The following is a 23,365-nucleotide window of genomic DNA, read 5'->3' as shown; positions in this document are numbered from 1 at the left end:
GTAGCCTACCCCAACGTTATTCAATCTGTATACTGAGCAAGCAATAAAGAAAATAAAAATTTGGAGTAGGAATTAAAGTCCAGGGAGAAGAAATAAAAACGAAGTTCGCTGATGACACTGTAATTCCGTCAGAGGCAACAAAGGACTTGGATGAGCAGCTGAATGGAATGGACAGTATCTTGAAAGGAGGATATAAGACGAACATCAGCAAAAGCAAAACGAGGATAATGGAATGTAGTCGAATTAAATCAAGAGATGGTGAAGGAATTGGATTAGACAGTGAGACTCTTAGAAGGAGTAAATTAGCTTTGCTATTTGGGAAGCAAAATAACTGATGATGGTCAAAGTAGAGAGGATATAAAATGTAGGGAGGATATAAAATGTGCAATGGCAAAAAAAAGCATTTCTGATGAAGAGAAATTTGTTAATGTCTAGTATAGATTTAAGTATCAGGAAGTCCTTTCAGAAAGTATTCATATCGAGTGTGGCCATATACGAAAGTGAAACATGAACGATAAACAGTTCAGACAAAAAGAGAACCGCAGCTTTTGAAATGTCGTGCTACAGAAGAATGCTGAAGATTAGAGGGATAGATCATGTAACTAAATAGAAGGTACTGAACAGAACTGGAGAGAAGAGTAATTTGTGACATAACTTGGCTACAAGAAGGGATTGGTTGGTAGGACACATTCTGAGGCATCATGGAATCATCAATTTAGTTAGCACTGGAGGGAAGCGTGACAGGTGGGGAGCGGGAGGGGGGTTAAAAATCATAGAGGGAGACCAAGAGAAGAATGCAGTAAGCAGATTCAGAGGGATGTAGGTTGCAGCAGTTACTTGGAGATGAAGAGGCTTGCACAGGATAGAGTAGCATGGAGAGCTGCATCAAACCAGTCTCTGGACAGAATACCACAACAATAACATGTAACTTGCTACCTTGGTTCTCTTAAAGCTGCCCATTTCAGTATGGGAAGAGGAGGAAATGCCCCTGAAATGAAGGAGAAGTTATACACAAGAAAGAAGAAGTGTGACAACTAATGAGGAATTACACTGATAAACTTGGGATAAGTATTCTCCAGCTTGATCGTTTCCTCCTAACTGCTCAAAGAGAAACTGGCTCATACCAATGTGGATTTCTGTATGTCCATCTTTTGCGGAACCTCGGCTATTCAGTCAGAATGTCAAATCAAACACCATTCAGCCATCTCATCTTCAAACTGTTATTTTATTGGGCTACCAGTTTGAGCGATATATTATGTCATCTTCTGGCTAGTGTGCAAAAAAAAAAAAAATATGGTAACAGTACAAAACATATAACAAATGGGGGTGGCGCAGGTCTTATATACAGTGATAATATACTAAACTGTAGGTACATGCGTTATTTTCTATCTTTTGTAGTTACTTGAGTTATGTCTCTTTTCATTTGTTACTTTCTATGTCTCATTTGTTTTTGGACAGAAATCTACAGATATTACTCTTTGTCTGCTGGCACCTATTTTGACTGGAACCGCAGTTGGAATCTTCCTACACCTCTGCCACCTGCTTAGCTGGGTGGTAACGTTCTCTGCTCCCATGCAAGCGGGCCCGGGTTCCATTCCCGACCGGGTTGAAGATTTTCTCCGCTCGGGGACTGGGTGTTGTGCTGTCCTCATCATCATTTCATCTTCATCACCAGTGAGCAAGTCGCCCAATGCGGTGTCAATTGAAATACTATTTGCATTTGGCGGCCAAACTTCCCCAGATGGGGCCTCACAGCCAACAATGCCATACGCTCATTTTCCTACACGTCGGTCAGGGCAAGCTTTCATTTGTATGTTGCTTTTTCACGTGTTTTTAATGTAAGGTTTTGGTGCATAACTACTACAGTGCTTTTGAGCACATATCACTCAGTTTGTTGACAACATGCACCTTCAAAGTACCGGGATTTTGTATTATGCCTCTTTGTTATTCTTTCCTTTCTTCATTAGAAGTATAATGAGTACAGTTTTACTGACAATATGTACTTTCATAGTCTGGATTTTTCCGATTCTACTTCCTCATTCTTCAGTAGAATTATGACGAGTACAGTATGAGTAAGGATGGTAGATGTTTAGGTAACTGCATTCGAATTCTCATTTCATGCAATTAGGGATGCAGCAATGTATGCACATGACATACTTGAATAACTTAATGTTCTGACTATAAATAATTATTTGTGGCGATCTCTCACTGTGTAGTCGTTTTCTGTGGTTTTTCTACTACATGGTATTTGCCTCTATCATATACAAATTATCATTTAGTTACACACTTATTCTTGTGTTCCCACTGATACACTGCCATAGCACTAATTCATTTGAACTATATGTAATTTAATTAACATTAAAATAGAAAGAAACTTCTACATGGGAAAAATATATTAAAAACAAAGATTCCAAGACTTACCAAGCGGGATAGCGCCGGTAGATAGGCACAATAAATAAAACACACAAACACACACACAGAAGTTCTAGCTTTCGCAACCGACGGTTGCTTCTTCAGGAAAGAGGGAAGGAGAGGGAAAGACGAAAGGATGTGGGTTTTAAGGGAGAGGGTAAGAAGTCATTCCAATCCCGGGAGCGGAAAGACTTCCCTTAGGGTGAAAAAAGGGCAGGTGTCACACATATCCATCCGCACATACACGGACACAAGCAGACATTTGTAAAGGCAGAGAGTTCGGGCAGAGATGTCAGTCGAGGCGGAAGTACAAAGGCAAAGAAGTTGTTGAAAGACAGGTGAGGTATGAGCGGCGGCAACTTGAAATTAGCGGAGGTTGAGGCCGGGCGGATATCGAGAAGAGAGGATATACTGAAGGGGGAGTTCCCATCTCCGGAGTTCGGACAGGTTGGTGTTGGTGGGAAGTATCCAGATAACCCGGACGGTGTAACACTGTGCCAAGATGTGCTGGCCGTGCACCAAGGCATGTTTAGCCACAGGGTGATCCTCATTACCAACAAACACTGTCTGCCTGTGTCCACTCATGTGAATGGACAGTTTGTTGCTGGTCATTCCCACGTAGAAAGCGTCACAGTGTAGGCAGGTCAGTTGGTAAATCACGTGGGTGCTTTCACACGTGGCTCTTCCTTTGATCGTGTACACCTTCCGGGTTACAGGACTGGAGTAGGTGGTGGTGGGAGGGTGCATAGGACAGGTTTTATACCGGGGGCAGTTACAAGGGTAGGAGCCTGAGGGTAGGGAAGGTGGTTTGGGGATTTCATAGGGATGAACCAAGAGGTTACGAAGGTTAGGTGGACGGCGGAAAGACACTCTTGGTGGAGTGGGGAGGATTTCATGAAGGATGGATCTCATTTCGGGGTAGGATTTTAGGAAGTCATATCCCTGCTGGAGAGCCACATTCAGAGTCTGATCCAGTCCCGGGAAGTATCCTGTCACAAGTGGGGCACTTTTAGGGTTCTTCTGTGAGAGGTTCTGGGTTTGAGGGGATGAGGAAGTGGCTCTGGTTATTTGCTTCTGTACCAGGTCGGGAGGGTAGTTGCGGGATGCGAAAGCTGTTTTCAGGTTGTTGGTGTAATGGTCCAGGGATTCAGGACTGGAGCAGATTCGTTTGCCGCGAAGGCCTAGGCTGTAGGGAAGGGACCGTTTGATATGGAATGGGTGGCAGCTGTCATAATGGAGGTACTGTTGCTTGTTGGTGGGTTTGATGTGGACGGTGTATGTGCTACTTCCATTAACCTTTTATATTTGAATTGTATTGACCATACTGCTGTCACGAGTTATTACATAATATTTCCCTCTATCCTTTATGCACCAGTGTGATTAGTAATGACATGTCCTCAACTGTTACGGGCTCTTAAGGTTGTGGTGGTGCTGGGGGCGGGGGGGTTGTGGGATCTAACACTCTTGACTAGATTCCGCTATTCTATGCCACAGCTGTCCTACCAGTTGTTGACAAAATTGTTTATATGCTGATCTGGATAGGCGCACTGTGAGTGCTTATGTTTTACTGATATGCTCATTTTCTTATCTTTTTACACAACTGTTCATGTTGAGTCCCTAGCAGTTTTAGTTTCTGGGTGAGAGTATGCCCTTGCTTCTCAACTTTCAATAGTCAGTGTTTTTCCTTCGAGCAGCCTTGTTTGTACATTCCAGGATTGATCTACTTGAAATACAAAGGCTTGGTTTCCCAAGTATGGCTGTAGACTAATGTACAAAAGATTGTAAGTTTTAAATTTTTTATCATTTCGTTCATTGATAATAAAAATGGGGTTCTACTTTACATTTGTGTTTACCTGTATATTAGAATACATTAACATAGTGCAATGGTTTCATATTTACTGTATATGAGACACCGCTCAACAAGGAATACATAACCGTAGTTTGACTGTTGTACTTCTTGCTAATAATTTCGTACAATAAACATGTAACAACACACGATATTGTTTTACTGGTCTTCAACGTGTACAGGAATATCTCTTTACATATATTCCTTACAAAATCTGTAACATCATTTTTCTAGACTGCTCTACAATCATGCAGTTATATTCTTGAAATACTACAGATGATGTTAGTTTATTGTACCTTCCTAGATTTTTCACAAGCCCTGTAAGACATAAGTTAATGTTGCCTTGACCTAATTTCTTACTTTCATTTTTCGACATGTAACCATGATGGTTGTTACACCCCATTTGTTGGCATTATGGTGTTAGTGTTGTGATTTCTTCCCTCTTTGCATTGTTTTATGGTACATGATGAGTGTTTTTATTCCATGTGACTTCTACTTTTATTAGTTCACATGGGTGTTTATTCAGATTCAGTGTTCTGGTACACTATGTGATCAATAGCATATGGACACCGCCAAAAACGTATGTTTTTCATATTAAGGGCATTGTGCTGCCACCTACTGCCAGATACTCCATATCAGCGACCTCAGTAGTCATTAGACATCATGAGAGAGCAGAATCGGGTGCTCCGCAAAACTCACGGACTTCGAATATGGTCAGGTGACTGGGTGTCACTTGTGCCATATGTTTGTACGCGAGATTTCCGCACTCCTTAACATCCCTAGGTCCACTGTTTCCGATGTGATAGTGAAGTGGAAACGTGAAGGGACACATACACCACAAAAGTATACAGACTGACCTCTTCTGTTGACTGACAGAGACCACCAACAGTTGAAGAGGGTCGTAATGTGTAATAGGCAGACATCTATCCAGACTTGAAACTTGGTGGCAGATTAAAACTGTGTGCCGAAGTGAGATTTGAACTCGGGACTCTTTTGTGGGCAAGTGCTCTACCAATTGAGCTACCCAAGCATGACTCACGACCCGCCCTCACAGCTTTAATTCCACTTGTACCTCACCTCCTTACAATCCACACCATCACACAGGAATTCCTAACAGCATCAGGCTCCACAGCAAGTACTATGACAGTTAGGTGGGAGATGAGAAAACTTGGATTTCATGGTCAAGCGGCTGCTCATAAGCCACACATTACACCGGTAAATGACAAACGACACCTTGCATGGTAAAGGAGCGTAAACATTGGATGATCAAAAAGCGGAAAAATGTTGTGTGGAGTGACAAACCACAATACACAATGTGGCGATATGATTAGCAGGGTGTGGGTATGGTGAATGCCCGGTGAACGTCATCTGCCAGCGTATGTAGTGCCAAAAGCAAAATTTGGAACCTGTGGTGTTATGGTGTGGTCGTGTTTTTCATGGAGGGGGCTTGCACCCCTTGTTGTTTTGTGTGGCACTATCAGAGCATAGGCCTACATTGATGTTTTAAGCACCTTCTTGCTTCCCAATGTTGAAGAGCAATTTGGGGATAGCGACTGCATCTTTCGACACGATCGAGCACCTGTTCATAATGCATGGTCTGTGGCGGAGTGGTTACACAACAAAAACATCCCTGTAATGTACGGGCATGCATAGAGTCCTGGCCTGAATCCTATAAAACACCTGTCAGATGTTTTGGAATGCCAACTTCATGCCAGGCCTCACCGACCAACATCAATACCTCTCCGCAGTGCAGCACTCCATGATGAATGGGCTGCCGTTCCCCAAGCTACCTTCTTGCACCTGACTGAACATATGCCTGCAAGAATGGAAGCTGTCACAACGTTAAGGGTGGGGCAATACCATACCGCATTCCAGAATTACCGATGGAGGGCACCACGAACTTGTAAGTCATTTACAGCCATGTGTCCGGATACTTTTGATCACGCAGTTTATATTCCTTGACATCCAAATTCTCAATTAACCATCTAGTCATAAAGCTACCAACTGACGTATTATACATTGTATGGTATATCCTGTTCTGGTGGCTTTTCTGTCGAAGGGCATACTATCCTTTGTCTTCGCCAGCTTAAGCGCTAGGCTACACGACATATAGAGGTACGTGTCTTTGGTTGTTCTGATTGAAATGAGTGTCTTTCTTTATAATGCACATGTATTGCAGCACTTTTCCTTAGACTTACTTCATAGCTTATGGTTTTGCATATCATCCAGCCACACGTCTGCTTACCAGCAGACTTATCACTTTCATAATAACTTACTGCTTAGTGGGAATTTGTTACAGTATATTACATTACATTCATAGTTTAAAGTAAATAGATAGATTAAAAAATCTACTCACCAAGTGGTGGCAGGAGGACACACACACACACACACACACACACACACACACACAAGTTTCACTTTTACAAGCTTTCAGAACCAGTGGCTCCTTCTGGCAGTGGCAGAAGAGTTGAACGTGAAGGAAAAAGGAGCCATTGGCTCCGAAAGCTTCTAAAAGTTAAACCTTTTTTTGTCTGTTCTCCTGCTGCCACTTAGTGAACAAATTTGTTCTATCAATTTACATTATACTGTCAATATTTAATTATTTTTGCTGTTATATATTCAGAGTTTGGTTTATTAAACATGTTTCATTAAATAAGTTGCATCTTATGAGTCTGTAATTGATAAATGATATTGATGTAACTTTATATTCTCGTTTAATTAGTTGATAGTATTTGGAACATGATGCTAGAGGGGTTCACCTCAGAAAGTGGTTTATGTTTTATTAGTATATGACAAAATGGACTCAAATGTTTCACCTACATTGTGGATTCATCAGATACGACTATACCGTTTTACACTAGTCGTTTCCCACATATTGAATTAGCATTACACTGTGATTACCTAAGCATAATATGCAATATTGACCTCCACTTAGTAGGTTCCTTTTACGACTATGTGACATATATATTTTGCTCCTAGTTTATGATATACAGTGTGCAACTGTTCTCTTATTTTACTCCATCATTTATCTGGAACTTTGATGTAACTTCCTGTACAGTTTGGTATTGTAATGTTATTACACATTACCATTGTATATAAGACTTGCACCACCCGCTTTTGTTATCTGTTTCATACTGTTGTCTGTACACAGGAGCCCGAAGATGGTGTAATATATCGCTGAAACTGGTAACTCAATAACAGTTTGAAAAACAGGCTGCTGAAAGGTGTTTGATTTGACATTCTCCAATGTGGATTTCTACCAGGGAAATCATCATATCAGACCACAGCTTTATCCTAAGGTAAATTTTAGAAAAGACAATTGAATTCAGGGCTGACATGCATCAATTCCTCATATACTACACATCAGCATATGATAGCCTGGTCAGACTGCCATTGTCCTGTGCTTAGACTGGACTAAGAACTCCTGGAAAATTTTTAATGCTTGTGAGAATGACAATGATTGAGGTGTAGAGTAGAATAAAAATGGGAGAAATAGGGTATCATCCACTAGATATAAAGCAAGGAGATATGATGGCGTGTCTCCATTTTTCACAGTGCCTTGGAGGTCACGAGGAACACAAACCTGTTGAACAGGGGAATGATCTTTTATAAATCAGTGTAGATACTCACTTATACTGATGACATAGTATAGGTACAAGAACTCTGTCTTGAGCAAGTCAGCAGGAATATGGGATTGCATAGCAACTAACAGGAAGCAAAATATATGGCTGCCACAATAACAAACCACCCTCAATAACACTGGGCTAAATATCTGGGACTGACACTCACCCACCTCAAATAAAACCACGTACCAAAAAAATTATTTTACATAATGCCTCGAACTTGGTCATTAACATCGAACAATACTGGATTGCTAAATGTCTTTGAGAGAGAGAGAGAGAGAGAGAGAGAGAGAGAGAGAGAGAGAGAGAGAGAAGTACTTAGAAAAATTGTTGATCCAAGCTGTGAAGGAGGGTATAATCATGAACTGTACACTTTAGATACCTACATATCACACAAATAGTGTAATCATTAAGCTGATAGGGAGCATCATGACTGATACAGGGATTAGTGATCACAAGGTCATTGTAGCTAGGCTCAATACCATTTCTTCCAAATCCATCAGAAACAAACGCAAAATAATTTTATTTAAAAAAGCGGATAAAGTGCCACTAGAAGCCTTCCTAAAAGACAATTTCCATTCCTTCCGAACTGACTATGCGAATGTAGACGACATGTGGCTCAAATTCAAAGATATAGTAGCAACAGCAATTGAGATATTCATACCTCATAAATTGGTAAGAGATGGAACGGATCCCCCGTGGTACACAAAAAAGGTCCGAACGCTGTTGCAGAGGCAACGGAAAAAGCATGCGAAGTTCAGAAGAACGCGAAATCCCGAAGATGGGCTAAAATTTACAGACGCGCGAAATTTGGCACGTACTTCGATGCGAGATGCCTTTAATAGGTTCCACAACGAAACATTGTCTCGAAATTTGGTAGAAAATCCGAAGAAATTCTGGTCGTATGTAAAGTACACAAGCGGCAAGACGCAGTCAATACCTTCGCTGCGCAGTGCCGATGGTACTGTTATCGACGACTGTGCCGCTAAAGCGGAGTTATTGAACGCAGTTTTCCGAAATTCCTTCACCAGGGAAGACGAATGGAATATTCCAGAATTTGAAACACGAACATCTGCCACCATGAGTTTCTTAGAAGTAGATACCTTAGGGGTTGCGAAGCAACTCAAATCGCTTGATACGGGCAAGTCTTCAGGTCCAGATTGTATACCGATTAGGTTCCTTTCAGATTACGCTGATACTATAGCTCCCTACTTAGCACTCATATACAACCGCTCGCTCACCGATATATCTGTACCTACAGATTGGAAAATTGCGCAGGTCGCACCAGTGTTCAAGAAGGGTAGTAGGAGTAATCCATTTAACTACAGACCTATATCATTGACGTCGGTTTGCAGTAGGGTTTTGGAGCATATACTGTATTCAAACATTATGAATCACCTCGAAGGGAACGATCTATTGACACGTAATCAGCATGGCTTCAGAAAACATCGCTCTTGTGCAACGCAGCTAGCTCTTTATTCGCACGAAGTAATGGCCGCTATCGACAGGGGATCTCAAGTTGATTCCGTATTTCTAGATTTCCGGAAAGCTTTTGACACCGTTCCTCACAAGCGACTTCTAATCAAGCTGCGGAGCTATGGGGTATCGTCTCAGTTGTGCGACTGGATTCGTGATTTCCTGTCAGGAAGGTCGCAGTTCGTAGTAATAGACGGCAAATCATCGAGTAAAACTGAAGTGATATCAGGTGTTCCCCAGGGAAGCGTCCTGGGACCTCTACTGTTCCTGATCTATATAAATGACCTGGGTGACAATCTGAGCAGTTCTCTTAGACTGTTCACAGATGATGCTGTAATTTACCGTCTAGTAAGGTCATCCGAAGACCAGTATCAGCTGCAAAGCGATTTAGAAAAGATTGCTGCATGGTGTGTCAGGTGGCAGTTGACGCTAAATAACGAAAAGTGTGAGATGATCCACATGAGTTCCAAAAGAAATCCGTTGGAATTCGATTACTCGATAAATAGTACAATTCTCAAGGCTGTCAATTCAACTAGGTACTTGGGTGTTAAAATTACGAACAACTTCAGTTGGAAGGACCACATAGATAATATTGTCGGGAAGGCGAGCCAAAGGTTGCGTTTCATTGGCAGGACACTTAGAAGATGCAACAAGTCCACTAAAGAGACAGCTTACACTACACTCGTTCGTCCTCTGTTAGAATATTGCTGCGCGGTGTGGGATCCTTACCAGGTGGGATTGACGGAGGACATCGAAAGGGTGCAAAAAAGGGCAGCTCGTTTTATATTATCGCGTTATAGGGGAGAGAGTGTGGCAGATATGATACACGAGTTGGGATGGAAGTCATTACAGCATAGACGTTTTTCGTCGCGGCGAGACCTTTTTACGAAATTTCAGTCATCAACTTTCTCTTCCGAATGCGAAAATATTTTGTTGAGCCCAACCTACATAGGTAAGAATGATCATCAAAATAAAATAAGAGAAATCAGAGCTCGAACAGAAAGGTTTAGGTGTTCGTTTTTCCCGCTCGCTGTTCGGGAGTGGAATAGTAGAGAAATAGTATGATTGTGGTTCGATGAACCCTCTGCCAAGCACTTAAATGTGAATTGCAGAGTAGTCATGTAGATGTAGATGTAGATGTAGATTGTGATTGGCAAGGTACTTGGCACTGATGAGTGATATGGAAGAAAGTAAGAGGATGTTAAGACGAAAATCCAGAGGTCAATCAACCCCATTGAAGACCAGATAGATAGATAAGTCATGGGAGGCCTGCAAAAATGGGATGCATGGGATGGAAAGCTAGAGTGTTGGATCATGGTAACTGACAGAACTGTTTTAAGAGGCCAAGGTTCACAATGAAATGTACAGCCAAGGAAGATGACTTGTTAACTTACGGATAATCTGGTGGATTTACTTCTTCACACGTAGCTTCAAAATCTACAATCACATAATATGGGTAAAGTTTATGAGAAGAAGTCACATTGATTGTAGCCAGCTTCCTTTTCTTATAATAATTCTTCAGGCGCTTTTTTAGGACATCTGTTGATCCTTCTGTGCTCAGTCGTAGGCCCCTCATTTTCTGTATTAGTGTCTGCTTGTTCATTCTATTAACCTGGCCATTTAACCTCGACAGCTCATGATACACTGCATCACTATAAGGAGAGCTTCCCACTGTCTTAGGAATGGGCTCTTTAGCATCATCATCAGCCTGAAAATAAACAAACTTTCTTGAAATTCAGCGAACTGATAAGTATTATGCAGTACAAGATTAACAGCAAAATTATTCATAAACCAGTACTTAAGGGGAGCCGGAACGATCCATCTCCTCCATGTTAATTTTAGCAAATAGAAGGAACATAATTTCTAAAACCATTAAACATATTGCTCTGAAATTTGGACTATGTTCAGTGAATATTTCTCTACAAAGTTGTAACGCCATGTTAAGAAATATTTATTGTTTTTTTTACAATTTTTTTAAACAAATGCTTATTTTTTTCTCTAACATTTTGCACTTTTTCTTCTGTTGTGTACATAGTTCCGCGTAGTCAGCGCGTACACAACTTTCCCACTAGAGCGCACCCCGTTAAGCACAACAGCGTAGACGCAGCGCTCGTCCATCTCCGCCCTACGAGATGGCGCTGCCTTAGAGACGAACCAAATTCTGCTTCCGCCGATCCGAGTATAAATATGTAACGCAGCCAATGAGACTGCTGTTAACATAGAACCTTTTCTCCTCGCGGATCACACTCGCGCAGTGATACCTGAATGCATAAGGTATCATAACGAGTGTACAGACCTCCGATTAGTTAGTCTGCATTTGTCTGCACCAGTCTGCATTTGTCTGTACCAGTCTATAGTCAAGTTTCAGTCTGCGCCTAATAAGATTACCATATTTCTGTACATAGCCATAAAGATAAATGAGTAGACACTTTGTCAAGTATCAAAGATATGTGATGATAAGATTAACGTACCAAGACCAAAGGAACTTCAGATTGTCAATTGTAAACAGCATCCAGAATCAAGTTACATAATGTCTATACTTTTTATTATTTTAATAAATGTGTGTGAAAATTAATCAACTTCTGTTTAAACTTGGTCACTGTCAATCTGCTACTCTAAGAGTGCAAGTGGCATTTCTATCGTCTGACCTAACAGCAGAAAATAAACACGCCACGATAAGACCACGAGACATATTGCTGACACTCGCCTACTTCCTTAGAGCGACAAGTCAAATAATCTGATGGTGTGTGTACCGAAGGTCTTACAGTACGCACACCACATCTTCCATAACTCTTGAATTATACAATATTTTTTTTTACAATCTGTTATAAAAATGAAGGAAAAGAAGTAAACAAGATTGTGTATAAATTTCATTGATATGCTGTTAGCAGTTTTTGAGAAAATGTTCCTCAAAGATGAAAATTTTAAAGTTCCGGGAAATGGCTTTTTTAATACATTTCTGCCTCATATGATGGATATTCAGCATCCTCTTTTTTTTCCAGTGTTAGTTTCCTTTTCACTGGTCTTTTCTTCCCTTTTTTTTTCAGCACATCACATTTGATAAAATTTCCTTCATTGTATGTTGCCACTGTATCATGCACTCCAAAATGCAATGTTTTTATCTGCACAGACACTCTTTTGAGGATCCTAATCCAAATTAAATTATTTACACTTTTATTTGGATTTTGTGTATTCCCATGTAAACACTTTTCCAATAAACTTGGCTGTGACAACTCACTGAATATGGGCTTAATAACACCAATTACATCATTTGGTCATATTTCTTTCCTGATTGGTACTTACACCATGAGTCATCACCTGAGGGGCATAGCGCATGTTGTGGGTGCTCATTTGTTGATGCAGTATGAAAAAATAATGTCCATACTGCTCTCCCCATATGCTCAATGCTTCTTGTATTTCGCCTAATTGCACACCCATAATACCTCTGCAATCTATCAATTGCTTCATCTGTCAATCTTTCTCTTCCTCCAAGGGTCTTACCATCTGGGATCCTAATGTCTGCTTTAGTTTGCACAAGCGAGCCCCCATGCGCTTCTATGCATGTCCAATGCACTCCTGTTTTTTAATGTGAATTTCAGTGCCGTAAGGTTTGAGTTCCTCTACAGCTTTTTATCTCTTTGAATCACCATCTCCTAGATAGTTAGTGTATCGTACATTATACCACTCCTGTGATCTGGAAAAAAATGCTTTCACTCCCTCTACTTCCATCGCTCCACTTGTGCCGTGAAAATTTGCTTCACAACTTTCACTATGTTTGTCCTTGGTATTGCCCTTACATCTACAATGTTTTGAGAGAATGGCAACATCAAATACTTTGCAACTGTCCCCACTGGTAGCTGTCACAATTCCGTTTAGAGATTTATGACCTCTACATTGCCATTATCCACCTAAAGCAACAGTTAAATCTCTACAATTCCCATTATCTGTCAAGCTTCTTCATCTGCTTTCTTCATTGTTGCTTGAGGAATATCTTCAGCACAATTCCACATAACATTGTCCCTGCAGCACTCCCCTTGCCAAAGCAATGCAAGTCATACACTAGCCTAATATTTATATCATACACCTTCTTTCCACTAACATCACTATGAAGAATACTGTTGGATCTAGAAAATAAAACTTCTGCAGCACATTTGTTACACTTCAATAACATTTTACATGCCAAACCAATGTGTGAAGTTATTTTCAATTCCAGTCCTCCTCCTTTGCAAACTTGGCATAATATGTTATGTTTCAAATTATTAGAGAGCAAGGAAATGTTAATTATTTCATTCACTTCATTACTGTCACTTTCATAGTTTTCAAATTTTTCTTTGCTGTGATAAAGCTTCTTGCTGGAATAAGTTCTATCACATTCATTTGGAGTAGTCAGTGAAGCAGTCTGAGCAGCATCTCCCTTCAAAACAACAAAAGATTTCTTCTTCCACTCATTGTGCCTTTTCTTAAACACTCGATTGTTGAAACAGGGCATATTGACATCCACAAACCAAATACGTAAAACAGGTACGAGCAAAATTCATCAAATACACAAAATTGAACAGCTAAACAACACAAAGCAAACTCCACAACTCAACACACATGGTATAGCGTTTATGTTTACCGATATGAACAGTCAGTTGTCACAGAGATAAAGCCATACAACGTTGGAAAACAAAACACTGTCTAATTTTGCATAGATACCCTACTTGCAGCCCAGCGAGCGCCGCCGTCAGAGGTGACACACCAAGTCGCTACAACCGTTTATGCGGTGCGTCAACTTTGCAGCGAAAAAAAGCACACTTAGCATTCACTTAGAATGGTGAAACTTGATTTGTTTTATTCAGAAAACTCCAAATAATTTTATAATGAAAAAAAAACATTAATTTTGTCATTTTCATCGTTCCGGCTCCCCTTAACAAACAAATAAAAAGTGATTAGTCAGAACTCCTCACAAATTTAGTAATGAAGATTGTTACGCACTTGCCTTTTTCATTTTCTGTTGCATTTTCATGAACTGGAAGAGACTAAAAACTTAATGTGTAGTTTAACCAGTTGATGAAACATTTCATTTCATGGATGGAGATTGAAAAAGATTGTACCTTACCCTTCTTTGACTCCTTGATTCACTGAAAACCCAATCAGTGTCTCAGCCACAGTGGATAAAGAAAGGCTACTCATAAGAACATGTACCTACATTCCTTCAGTTAGCACCACCATTCAGCCCAAAAGCGGAGGGTTCTAAGAATCTAGGTTCATAGAGCGGAAGCAGTCTGAATGATGCAAACTAGCCAAAACAACTGAACCACATATGAGAAGTCTTCTGAAGAATGGTTGTAATAACAAACAAATATCACAAGCAATTTTATGAAGTACCAGCAGGTAAAAATAATGTAGGCCTAATAGTGTCCGGGCAAGAACGATAAAGGAAGCTATAGTGATTAATAAAGAAGGCAATTTGAAGCTGTTCATAGAACGGAACACCGCCATAGAGGTTAATGTGTGCATGGCTGACACGGGACAGAAACATTACCTTATATAGCAATGGGCAGAACACTTGTGGTATCACGGCCGACACCATAGCTGTATAAGGATGAAATCAGTAAAAGCACATGGCACACATTATCACCTGACAAAACTCCCAAGGAGAGTTTGGAAAAATGCTTATGGACATACAATCATTCGAGATGGCCCGACGCCCTAGAAGATTTTATTCATTTACATTGCCATAAGACCACATACTTGTACAATACTCTGACTTCTCACTGCATTGAAAATCAATCAGAATCATTAAATGAACACCTCAAAATATAATAAATTGCAGCCAGCTATTGTCTTTTTGGATACAAAAAAACACCGCCCTCAGAAAGAGAGAAATTGGATAAATTTACTTTCACATAAGCTACATGGTTTCAAACATAGAACCTCACTCATGATGATGGGCTAAATTCATACAAGCTTCCAAGAAAGCCAGTCACTGCTGTGTGCTATTAATCAAAAGCAAATAAAAAAATGTTTGAGACACCCAGCAACGGAATGTAACTTTTGTTAAGTACAGTCCCTTGTTGTTCAGAGGACCATTCAATACCGAACAGCCACTATGCTTTCCTCTGCCTTGAGATGTCATATGGATATAGTGTGGTGGAACATGGGGTCAGCAAACCATTCTCCTGGTCATTGTCAGCTACCTACACCTTGGGGCTGCTAATTCTCAGTTGGCATTAGGAGGCTGACTGCACCCTGTTCCCATACTTCCACCTTGGAAAAATCCCTGGAAGTAGCAGGAATTGGACATAGGTTCTCCACAGGATGGTCAGACTCATTAGTTGCTCAGTTACAAAGGCAGACGCTGTCACACAAGTAGCAGAATTAATAACAAGAGTAATACAAAATGAAAAGTCTTCGAAAATTATGTGGACGTAGAAAAACTGTTACACAGCTATTTCCATGTGATGTTGCAAATGGTGCTTCCCACATTTCCAAACAAACACATGCACATACACACCTTGCTGGTATACTCAGTGTTGGCTTGGCAGCCATTGGGAAGAGAGCTCCCAATAGACACTCCTGCCAAGTGCAACTTTTGTGTAGTTGTTTAGGTTTTGAATGCAAAAGGTGTTGAGAAACAACCAAAATTATGCTTCAATTGATAGAGAGTTGTGTATGGATGTCAAAAGTGTTTGCAAGTGGCGTAGTGTTTATAGCTGGTTGTATTTATGAGAAACAAAGAAGTGGGTGATCATAAATTTCTGACAAGACAGTCACGAAGTGGCATTCATTCATTCATTCATACACCATTTTCCATCAGTCCTCTAATGATGGGATGTGTAACGGGTCAAGTTATACAGGCAGAAGCAACCATTGCTGGCTACTTCTGTAAAGTATACTAGAAACAAATTATGACAAGTGCTAATGTACCCAAACTAATAATTAAATTATTTACTCCCAGATTATATTGTTCATGTGTGTTAGAATTTAAAAAAAGAAAGAACCAGTACTACTCCTCTGATACTACTCAGCTGGTACTATTATCTAATATTTCAAACAAAGCATTTTAACTTTACACAGATCACAACTAGCAGTCTTTATAATGGCAAAATCAGGAACAATGCAATGTAAGTATTAGACAGGAGAATTTACATTCGTGAATCCAAATATTCAGATAAACTGTAGGAGGAGTGGCTAATGAGGTATTCTTTCATTTTGTGTTTAAATACTTGGAGATTTTTAATGGCTGTGAGATTCCAAGTGGCAACTTGTTATCGACAATAAAACCATAAATGAAGACAGGCACGTTACTCAGAACGACCTCTGCATTTTGGTTCCTCTCTTAGTGAACACCAAAATCAAGTACTACCACAGCATTGTTAAACCTGGAGCAACATATGCGACTGAAACACTATTTAAGTTGAACACCAAATCAACAACAGACAAACTCGAGAAAGTAGAGCAAAGAATCATCAGATCAGTAATCAACTTAACAAAGTGTTCTGCCATATATCAAGACTACCAAAAATTATTCAACTACTTTTGAAAAAATAAAACCAAGAATAACTGGTTTAAAGAAGTCCAGGATGATTATAAGAGTTACAAATAACAATGCAACAAAACAGACAATTCTTTGGAACAGAGATATAAGGCTTAAACCAAAACAAAGTAACATAGCTGATGAAAGAAGGTCAGCCACATCAGAAAGCTGAAAGAGTTTTGGGAGCAGAAGAAGCTAAAACGCCAAATCTATACTTAAAATATATGGAATAATCGAAGCACTCCAATGTACACATTAACAATACAAAAAAGCTTCCAAAAAACTGCACAGAACAGATCGTTCACAACACTGTTCATCATAAGCAACAAACAAGGTGATCTATGGGCTTACTTCAAATTGAGCTTGTCCATCATAGATATCACTTAACATTATGGCTGTATATTAAATTACATATAACTACAGACAGCTGTGACCAAATAAGTGACTGGTCATATCTATTTGTACGTATGTTTCATACTATATTGTTTTGAGTATGTTCACATTGAGACTTGGCTCACTGATCAAGACGAATCTGTATCTACAATGAGCACCAAGGCACACAGGGCTACAAAAATAAACAAAAATGTCATAAAGTTCGTTAAAACGGACTTGGTAGAGGCTACGTCATTTCTCAGGCAGCTACCAGAATCATTCACTTTGGGCAAAGAACATTTGGTGGGACTGTGGCCCAAGTGAAGAGTCAGTTAAACTCCACATACTTACATATACACCTGGCAGAATACAGACCCACTTTGACATAGAATCAATACCAGGAAGTTTCTTTAAGAAATGATGTTAACTGCACTACAGCTACAAAGTTTAACACAAATATAAATATAGATTAGGCCTAACATTAACCAAAAGGACAAGTAGGACAATGTGTGAAACTACAATAAGTACTGGAATACAACACTATCATGGTGCTTCTCTGAAAGCCCTATGAGCACAGAAATTTCTGTGTGGATACTTCACAACCAGACAGCGACCAATGTTCATCGGAAAAAAAGGCCAAAATATTGAATTCTGACTTGATCCGTCAATCATTGCATTTTGGGATGACTGCTCCTTTAAATTTCAGGAATGCAGACACTTAAATTATACTTATTCTCCTAATGTTTTGGTTGAAAGTTATACAGCAGAAATATAAGGAGACAAAACAGAATGTATGTGGTAGTATGCCAAAAATGTAATGGATCTCACTATTTGTTCCATCAAAGAAAAATTAAGGATAGCTTCCAGCATTCAGCTGCTGTATCAATGTGTGTATAAGTGACATAGTAAGTAGCACTAGTAGTGTTAAAAAGGTTTAAATCTCCCAGGGCCTAACAGTGTGCCTGTCAAGTTATATACAAATTTGATTAAATCCACTCTTGACCATAATACAACTTGAGTAAGAAAACTTACCACCAATTGGAAAAGAGCACAGATCACACCCGTCTAAAAACATGCTGTCACTCATTTCCCTTTATACTAGAATTCTAGAATGTTTTCAGGGATCAATTTATCTGGAACAAAATGACGTTATCTGTGTCCACCAGTATGTAGTTAGTTCCACTGATAATTTTCCACAATAAATTGTAGTTATGTGGAACAAGTCATTTTACTTTCACATTGCAAATTTATTTGTACATGTTGTTAAGCAGCTTACATGCTGAATATTTCTGAGTGTTTTTCATTTTTATTTTTTATGTCAGATATGCCTGTCATGTTAATCCTTAATCATGTTTTCCCATGAGCAATGTCTTGATGCTTATGGACAGAGGGTAACTAGGTGGATTCAATGACACCGATCACATATGAGACATTTTTATGGACTGATTAGCCAGAATCACAATTAGACTGGAAATTTCTTACCATTCAGAATTCAACATTGTATCCCCAATAGAGTGTCATCTATAAATGCAGAAGCGAAAGCAGTGTTAGAGAAATGCAACAGGACCATTGATGTTCATATTACATATGAATGATTCATTGGAAAGAAGTTTGAGCCATCTCAGTTTTTTGTATATCAAACAGTTATCTACGAGGAAATATTATCTCCTTAGAAAAATAGTGTTACCCCATTAGAACTTGAGAAAATGTCAGACAAAGGCAATGACTCATAACTACTTTGTAACACAGTGCTGTACGTCTTATAGGATGTAGAAACATAATATCACTGAACTGTATAAGAAATGAGTTTCATTTATAAAATGACTTGTAATTGAAGTAACAATGGACAGATAAGTGAAGTGGAATCCTCACATAAGCCCACGTGTAGGTAACCGAAATAGCAGTTTTTGTTTATACACTACTGGTCATTAAAACTGCTACACCACGAAGATGACATGCTACAGATGCGAAATTTAAACGACAGGAAGATGATGCTGTGATATGCAAATGATTAGCTTTTCAGAGCATTCACACAAGGTTGGCACCAATGGCGACACCTACGACATGCTGACATGAGGAAAGTTTCCAACCGATTTCTCATACACAAACAGCAGTTGACCGGCGTTGCCTGGTGAAACGTTGTTGTGATGCCTCTTGTAAGGAGGAGAAATGCGTACCATCACGTTTCCAACTTTGATAAAGGTCGGATTGTAGCCTATCGCGATTGTGGTTTATCATATAGCGACATTGCTGCTCGTGATGGTCGAGATCCAATGACTGTTAGCAGAATATGGAATCGGTGGGTTCAGGAGGGTAATATGGAATGCCGTGCTGGATCCCAACGGCCTCGTATCACTAGCAGTCAAGATGACAGGCATCTTATCCACATGGCTGTAATGGATCGTGCAGCCACATCTCAATCCCTGAGTCAACAGATGGGGACGTTTGCAAGACAATAACAACCTGCACAAAGAGTTCGACAACATTTGCAGCACCATGGACTATCAGCTCGGAGACCATGGCTGTGGTTTCCCTTGACACTGCATCACAGACAGGAGTGCCTGCGATGGTGTACTCAACGACGAACCTGGGTGCACGAATGGCAAAGACGTCATTTTTTCGGATGAATACAGGTTCTGTTTACAGCATCACAATGGTCACATCTGTGTCTGGCGACCTAGCGGTCAATGCACATTGAAAGCGGGCATTCGTCATCGCCATACTGGCGTATCATCCGGCGTGATGGTATGGGTTGCCATTGGTTCACGTCTCGGACATCTCTTGTTCGCATTAACAGCACTTTGAACAGTGGACGTTACATTTCAGATGTCTTATGACCCGTGGCTCTACCCCTCATTCGATCCCTGTGAAACCCTACATTTCAGCAGGATAATGCACGACCGCATGTTGCAGGTCCTGTACAGGCCTTTCTGGATACAGAAAATGTTCGACTGCCGCCATGGCCACCACATTCTCCAGATCTCTCACCAATTGTAAACGTCTGGTCAATGGTGGCTGAGCATCTGGCTCACCACAATACGCCAATCACTACTCTTGATGAACTGTGGTATCATGTTGAAGCTGCATGGGCAGCTGTACCCGTACACACCATCCAAGCTCTGTTTGACTCAATGCCCAGGCGTATCAAGGCCGTTATTACGGCCAAAGGTGGTTGTTCTGGGTACTGATTTCTCAGGATCTATGCACACAAATTGCATGAAAATGTAATCACATGTCAGTTCTAGTATAATATAATTGTCCAATGAATACCCATTTATCATTTGAATTTCTTCTTGGTGTAGCAATTTTAATGGCCAGTAGTTTATATAGGATACTGGCAAACTGCAGTTTGTTTACCAAATACACTGTTTTTAAGCACTTACAGGAAATTGCAGCAATGTGTGGGATCAGGCTCAGGTCAGACAAAGAAGGCAAAACAATTGAACACAAACAAGGGTGGCAGGAATGGTCACAGTATTTTTTGACAAATGAAAGAGTAACAGATAAGCTGAAAATCATGTGTGGCAAATAATTTAATAAAAATTTCCGTATACCTCATGAAAAACTGTTTAGAAAATTAGTTGACAGTTGAAACTATGAATATACTTCAGCCTGAAATGTATGGATATACATGGGTGACAGGATGGGGATTTATATCTCAGCCTCCTAAGTCACCAAAATATTCATTACATACCATACTTGTTAGCAGTAGATCCCAAAGAATTTCCTCAAATTTGATTTCTAACTTAAATTTGAAATTAAAACACCTCTGTCCACACAATATTTTAACAACCCTCAACATTTTTAAAACATTTTTGTCTGTGCTTTTGTACTATAATCTGTGAATTTAAATCTAACATAGTCATATAGAAGACATTCTATTGTTGTTCTTTGGTTGTCGTAATAACTGCTTAGCATGTGTTGTTCACTACAATTTTTGACTGTGAGTATAACTGTTTTATGTAGGCCTACTATTAATGCTGTTATTTTATTACTGTTGGTTCTAATGCACATCCTCTGCATAATAATACAGATTTTTAAATATGTTTGTACAAAATCACATTCCCAATACACACCCACTCCTCACCCAGCAGAAGAAGCCATATTACTATGAATCACAACTTACACGAGATTAAGGCATTTAGATGAGTTAACAACTGATGTCTTACCAATAAAATACACTACTTATCACACAATAGACCATATCATTTCATGTGCAACTATTAAAAACTCTATACACTGAATCTGTCTCTATAAAGATTATGTATATTATGATGTAACTAGCATAGGTACTGTTCATATCTTGCACTTCGTTAGCATAACCTGTAATTACTGATCACAAGAATTGTTATTATCAAATTTGTATCTGAATTTTTTGAGTTATGTATTTACATGTTCCAGGTAAAGGTAGCTTATCCTTACATAATCTCATAAAACGCCCAGGAAAAAAATTAAACACACCTAAATAACAAGTGAAACTGGTATTCCATCATTTTTCAATCAAACCATTAACACTGGCCTACATCTGACCACATTCAATTAAGTACACAACATTTATGTTAAAACCAATGTGCACTGCCAGTTCTCACACATAAAATCAAATTTACTTGTTCATTTACGTACAGGAATGATATATCAGTAAACCACTTTTGAACTCTCATTGAGAGTCTTTTGCACTACATATTAATTCAATGGTGTGCGTATAAAATATTTACAACATTGCAGCACCATAACTTTGTATCATATTATGTCCCACAAGTGCTGCAAATTACTGACCCAAGAGTGAGCAGTGTTAATAAAAGACGTGTTTATTTCCTTGGTTTCAATTAACTTTACATTCCAACATTTCGGGCTTTTACAATACTGCAGGAAAGCGAACTGCACAGGCAATTCTGTTTCCTTTTCTGTGTACCTTTCAAAAGTGTTTAAATACCGTGGCTGCACTCCACAGCACCAGCTTTCTAATAGTTTTATGTAGTCTGTTCTTAACCAAAATTATATTATTAAAAACATAGGTAGCTTCAACAGTGAAATATAAGTAAAATCATTGCATCATACTACCTTGGAAGCTTTTGTAGAATTGGCCATCTCAGCAGCTCCTTGTACTATGTAGAACACAACACCCAATCACTGTTCAACAACAAAATCCGAACCATAACAAACCAGCCGAAATGGGAGTTATCGTAGTACAAAACATTACATCAACTTCAATGTAAACATTTGCCGTTCATCACTCCCTCCGATTTCCGACACCCTCAAAGATCATAGTGTTTGTAAGATATGAATTGTATATTTATGAGGGCATCGAGAACCGTTGTAAAACTTGTTTCTTTGCGACCAAAACAATTTGAGCCTGTAGCTTCCCAAAAAATGACAGCCTTGGAAAATTTAACAAGCAAATTGCAGATCCGGCGTTAGTTAAACAAGAAATTGTCTGACTAAACTGATTAATCATACTTGATTATTTTATTTCATATCATGGAGTTCAGGGCATACTGTTCCATAACCAGTTGTGCCTCAATACTCACACACATCGATCGAAAGAAATATGGCGACGTTGGAAAAATGTCTATACAGAGTAGTCGGAACGAGTATGAAAATATTGTAAAGGTGCTGCAGGGTAGGTTGTGCTGAGAAATAAATGTTAAGAAAAACTTTCGATATGTTGCGTCTTTTCCGAGTTAATTAGCATTGAAGGTAGCCAATCAGGGCGTTGTGCGCAGCGTCAGATACAACGTATCAGTTGTTCTCCTATCGTAGCTTATAACGTACGACATTACACAGCCTACGGCTCGCGTTCAACCCTCACTTCTGTAGTACTGTCCCATGTCCAATTTTTATATCGTTCTCTTGTTCGGTTTGAGAAAACCAAAAGAAGAACACGTTTAGCGTCACTTTCTCTGGCGAGCCGCTTGAGTTTGCGCTCGCTGCGGTCTGGATGGGTAACCTCAAATTTCGGAAACGGCGTGTGGGGACCGAACAATCTAATGTAGCAAATGACTGCAACTGGGAAGTGTTGTATATCTTTCATACTTGTACCTCTTGTAATTATGATTCTATTGGAGTTATCCAGGATATGTGGATCAACCTCGCCTTTGCACTAAGCATTCCTAT

At 39.6% G+C, this 23,365-nt stretch overlaps 1 protein-coding gene across 1 annotated transcript in view; it reads right to left on the bottom strand.

The window, feature by feature from the left end:
* The window catches only part of LOC126268209 (3'-5' exoribonuclease 1-like), a 92,953-nt gene extending 70,148 nt beyond the window's left edge, over positions 1–22,805 (bottom strand). Inside the window, exons 1-2 of the mRNA XM_049973838.1 lie at positions 22,313–22,805; positions 10,752–11,065 (exon numbers count right to left, since the gene is read on the bottom strand). Coding sequence (XP_049829795.1) covers positions 10,752–11,065; positions 22,313–22,339 — 341 coding nt within the window. The 5' untranslated portion in view covers positions 22,340–22,805. The remainder of the gene's footprint in view (positions 1–10,751; positions 11,066–22,312) is intronic.
* Positions 22,806–23,365: the final 560 nt, after the last annotated feature.

Source organism: Schistocerca gregaria, chromosome 4 (assembly GCF_023897955.1).
Source record: "Schistocerca gregaria isolate iqSchGreg1 chromosome 4, iqSchGreg1.2, whole genome shotgun sequence".
In the NCBI taxonomy this organism is placed as follows: Eukaryota; Metazoa; Arthropoda; class Insecta; order Orthoptera; family Acrididae; genus Schistocerca; species Schistocerca gregaria.
This window is presented reverse-complemented; position numbering and strand designations above follow the sequence as displayed.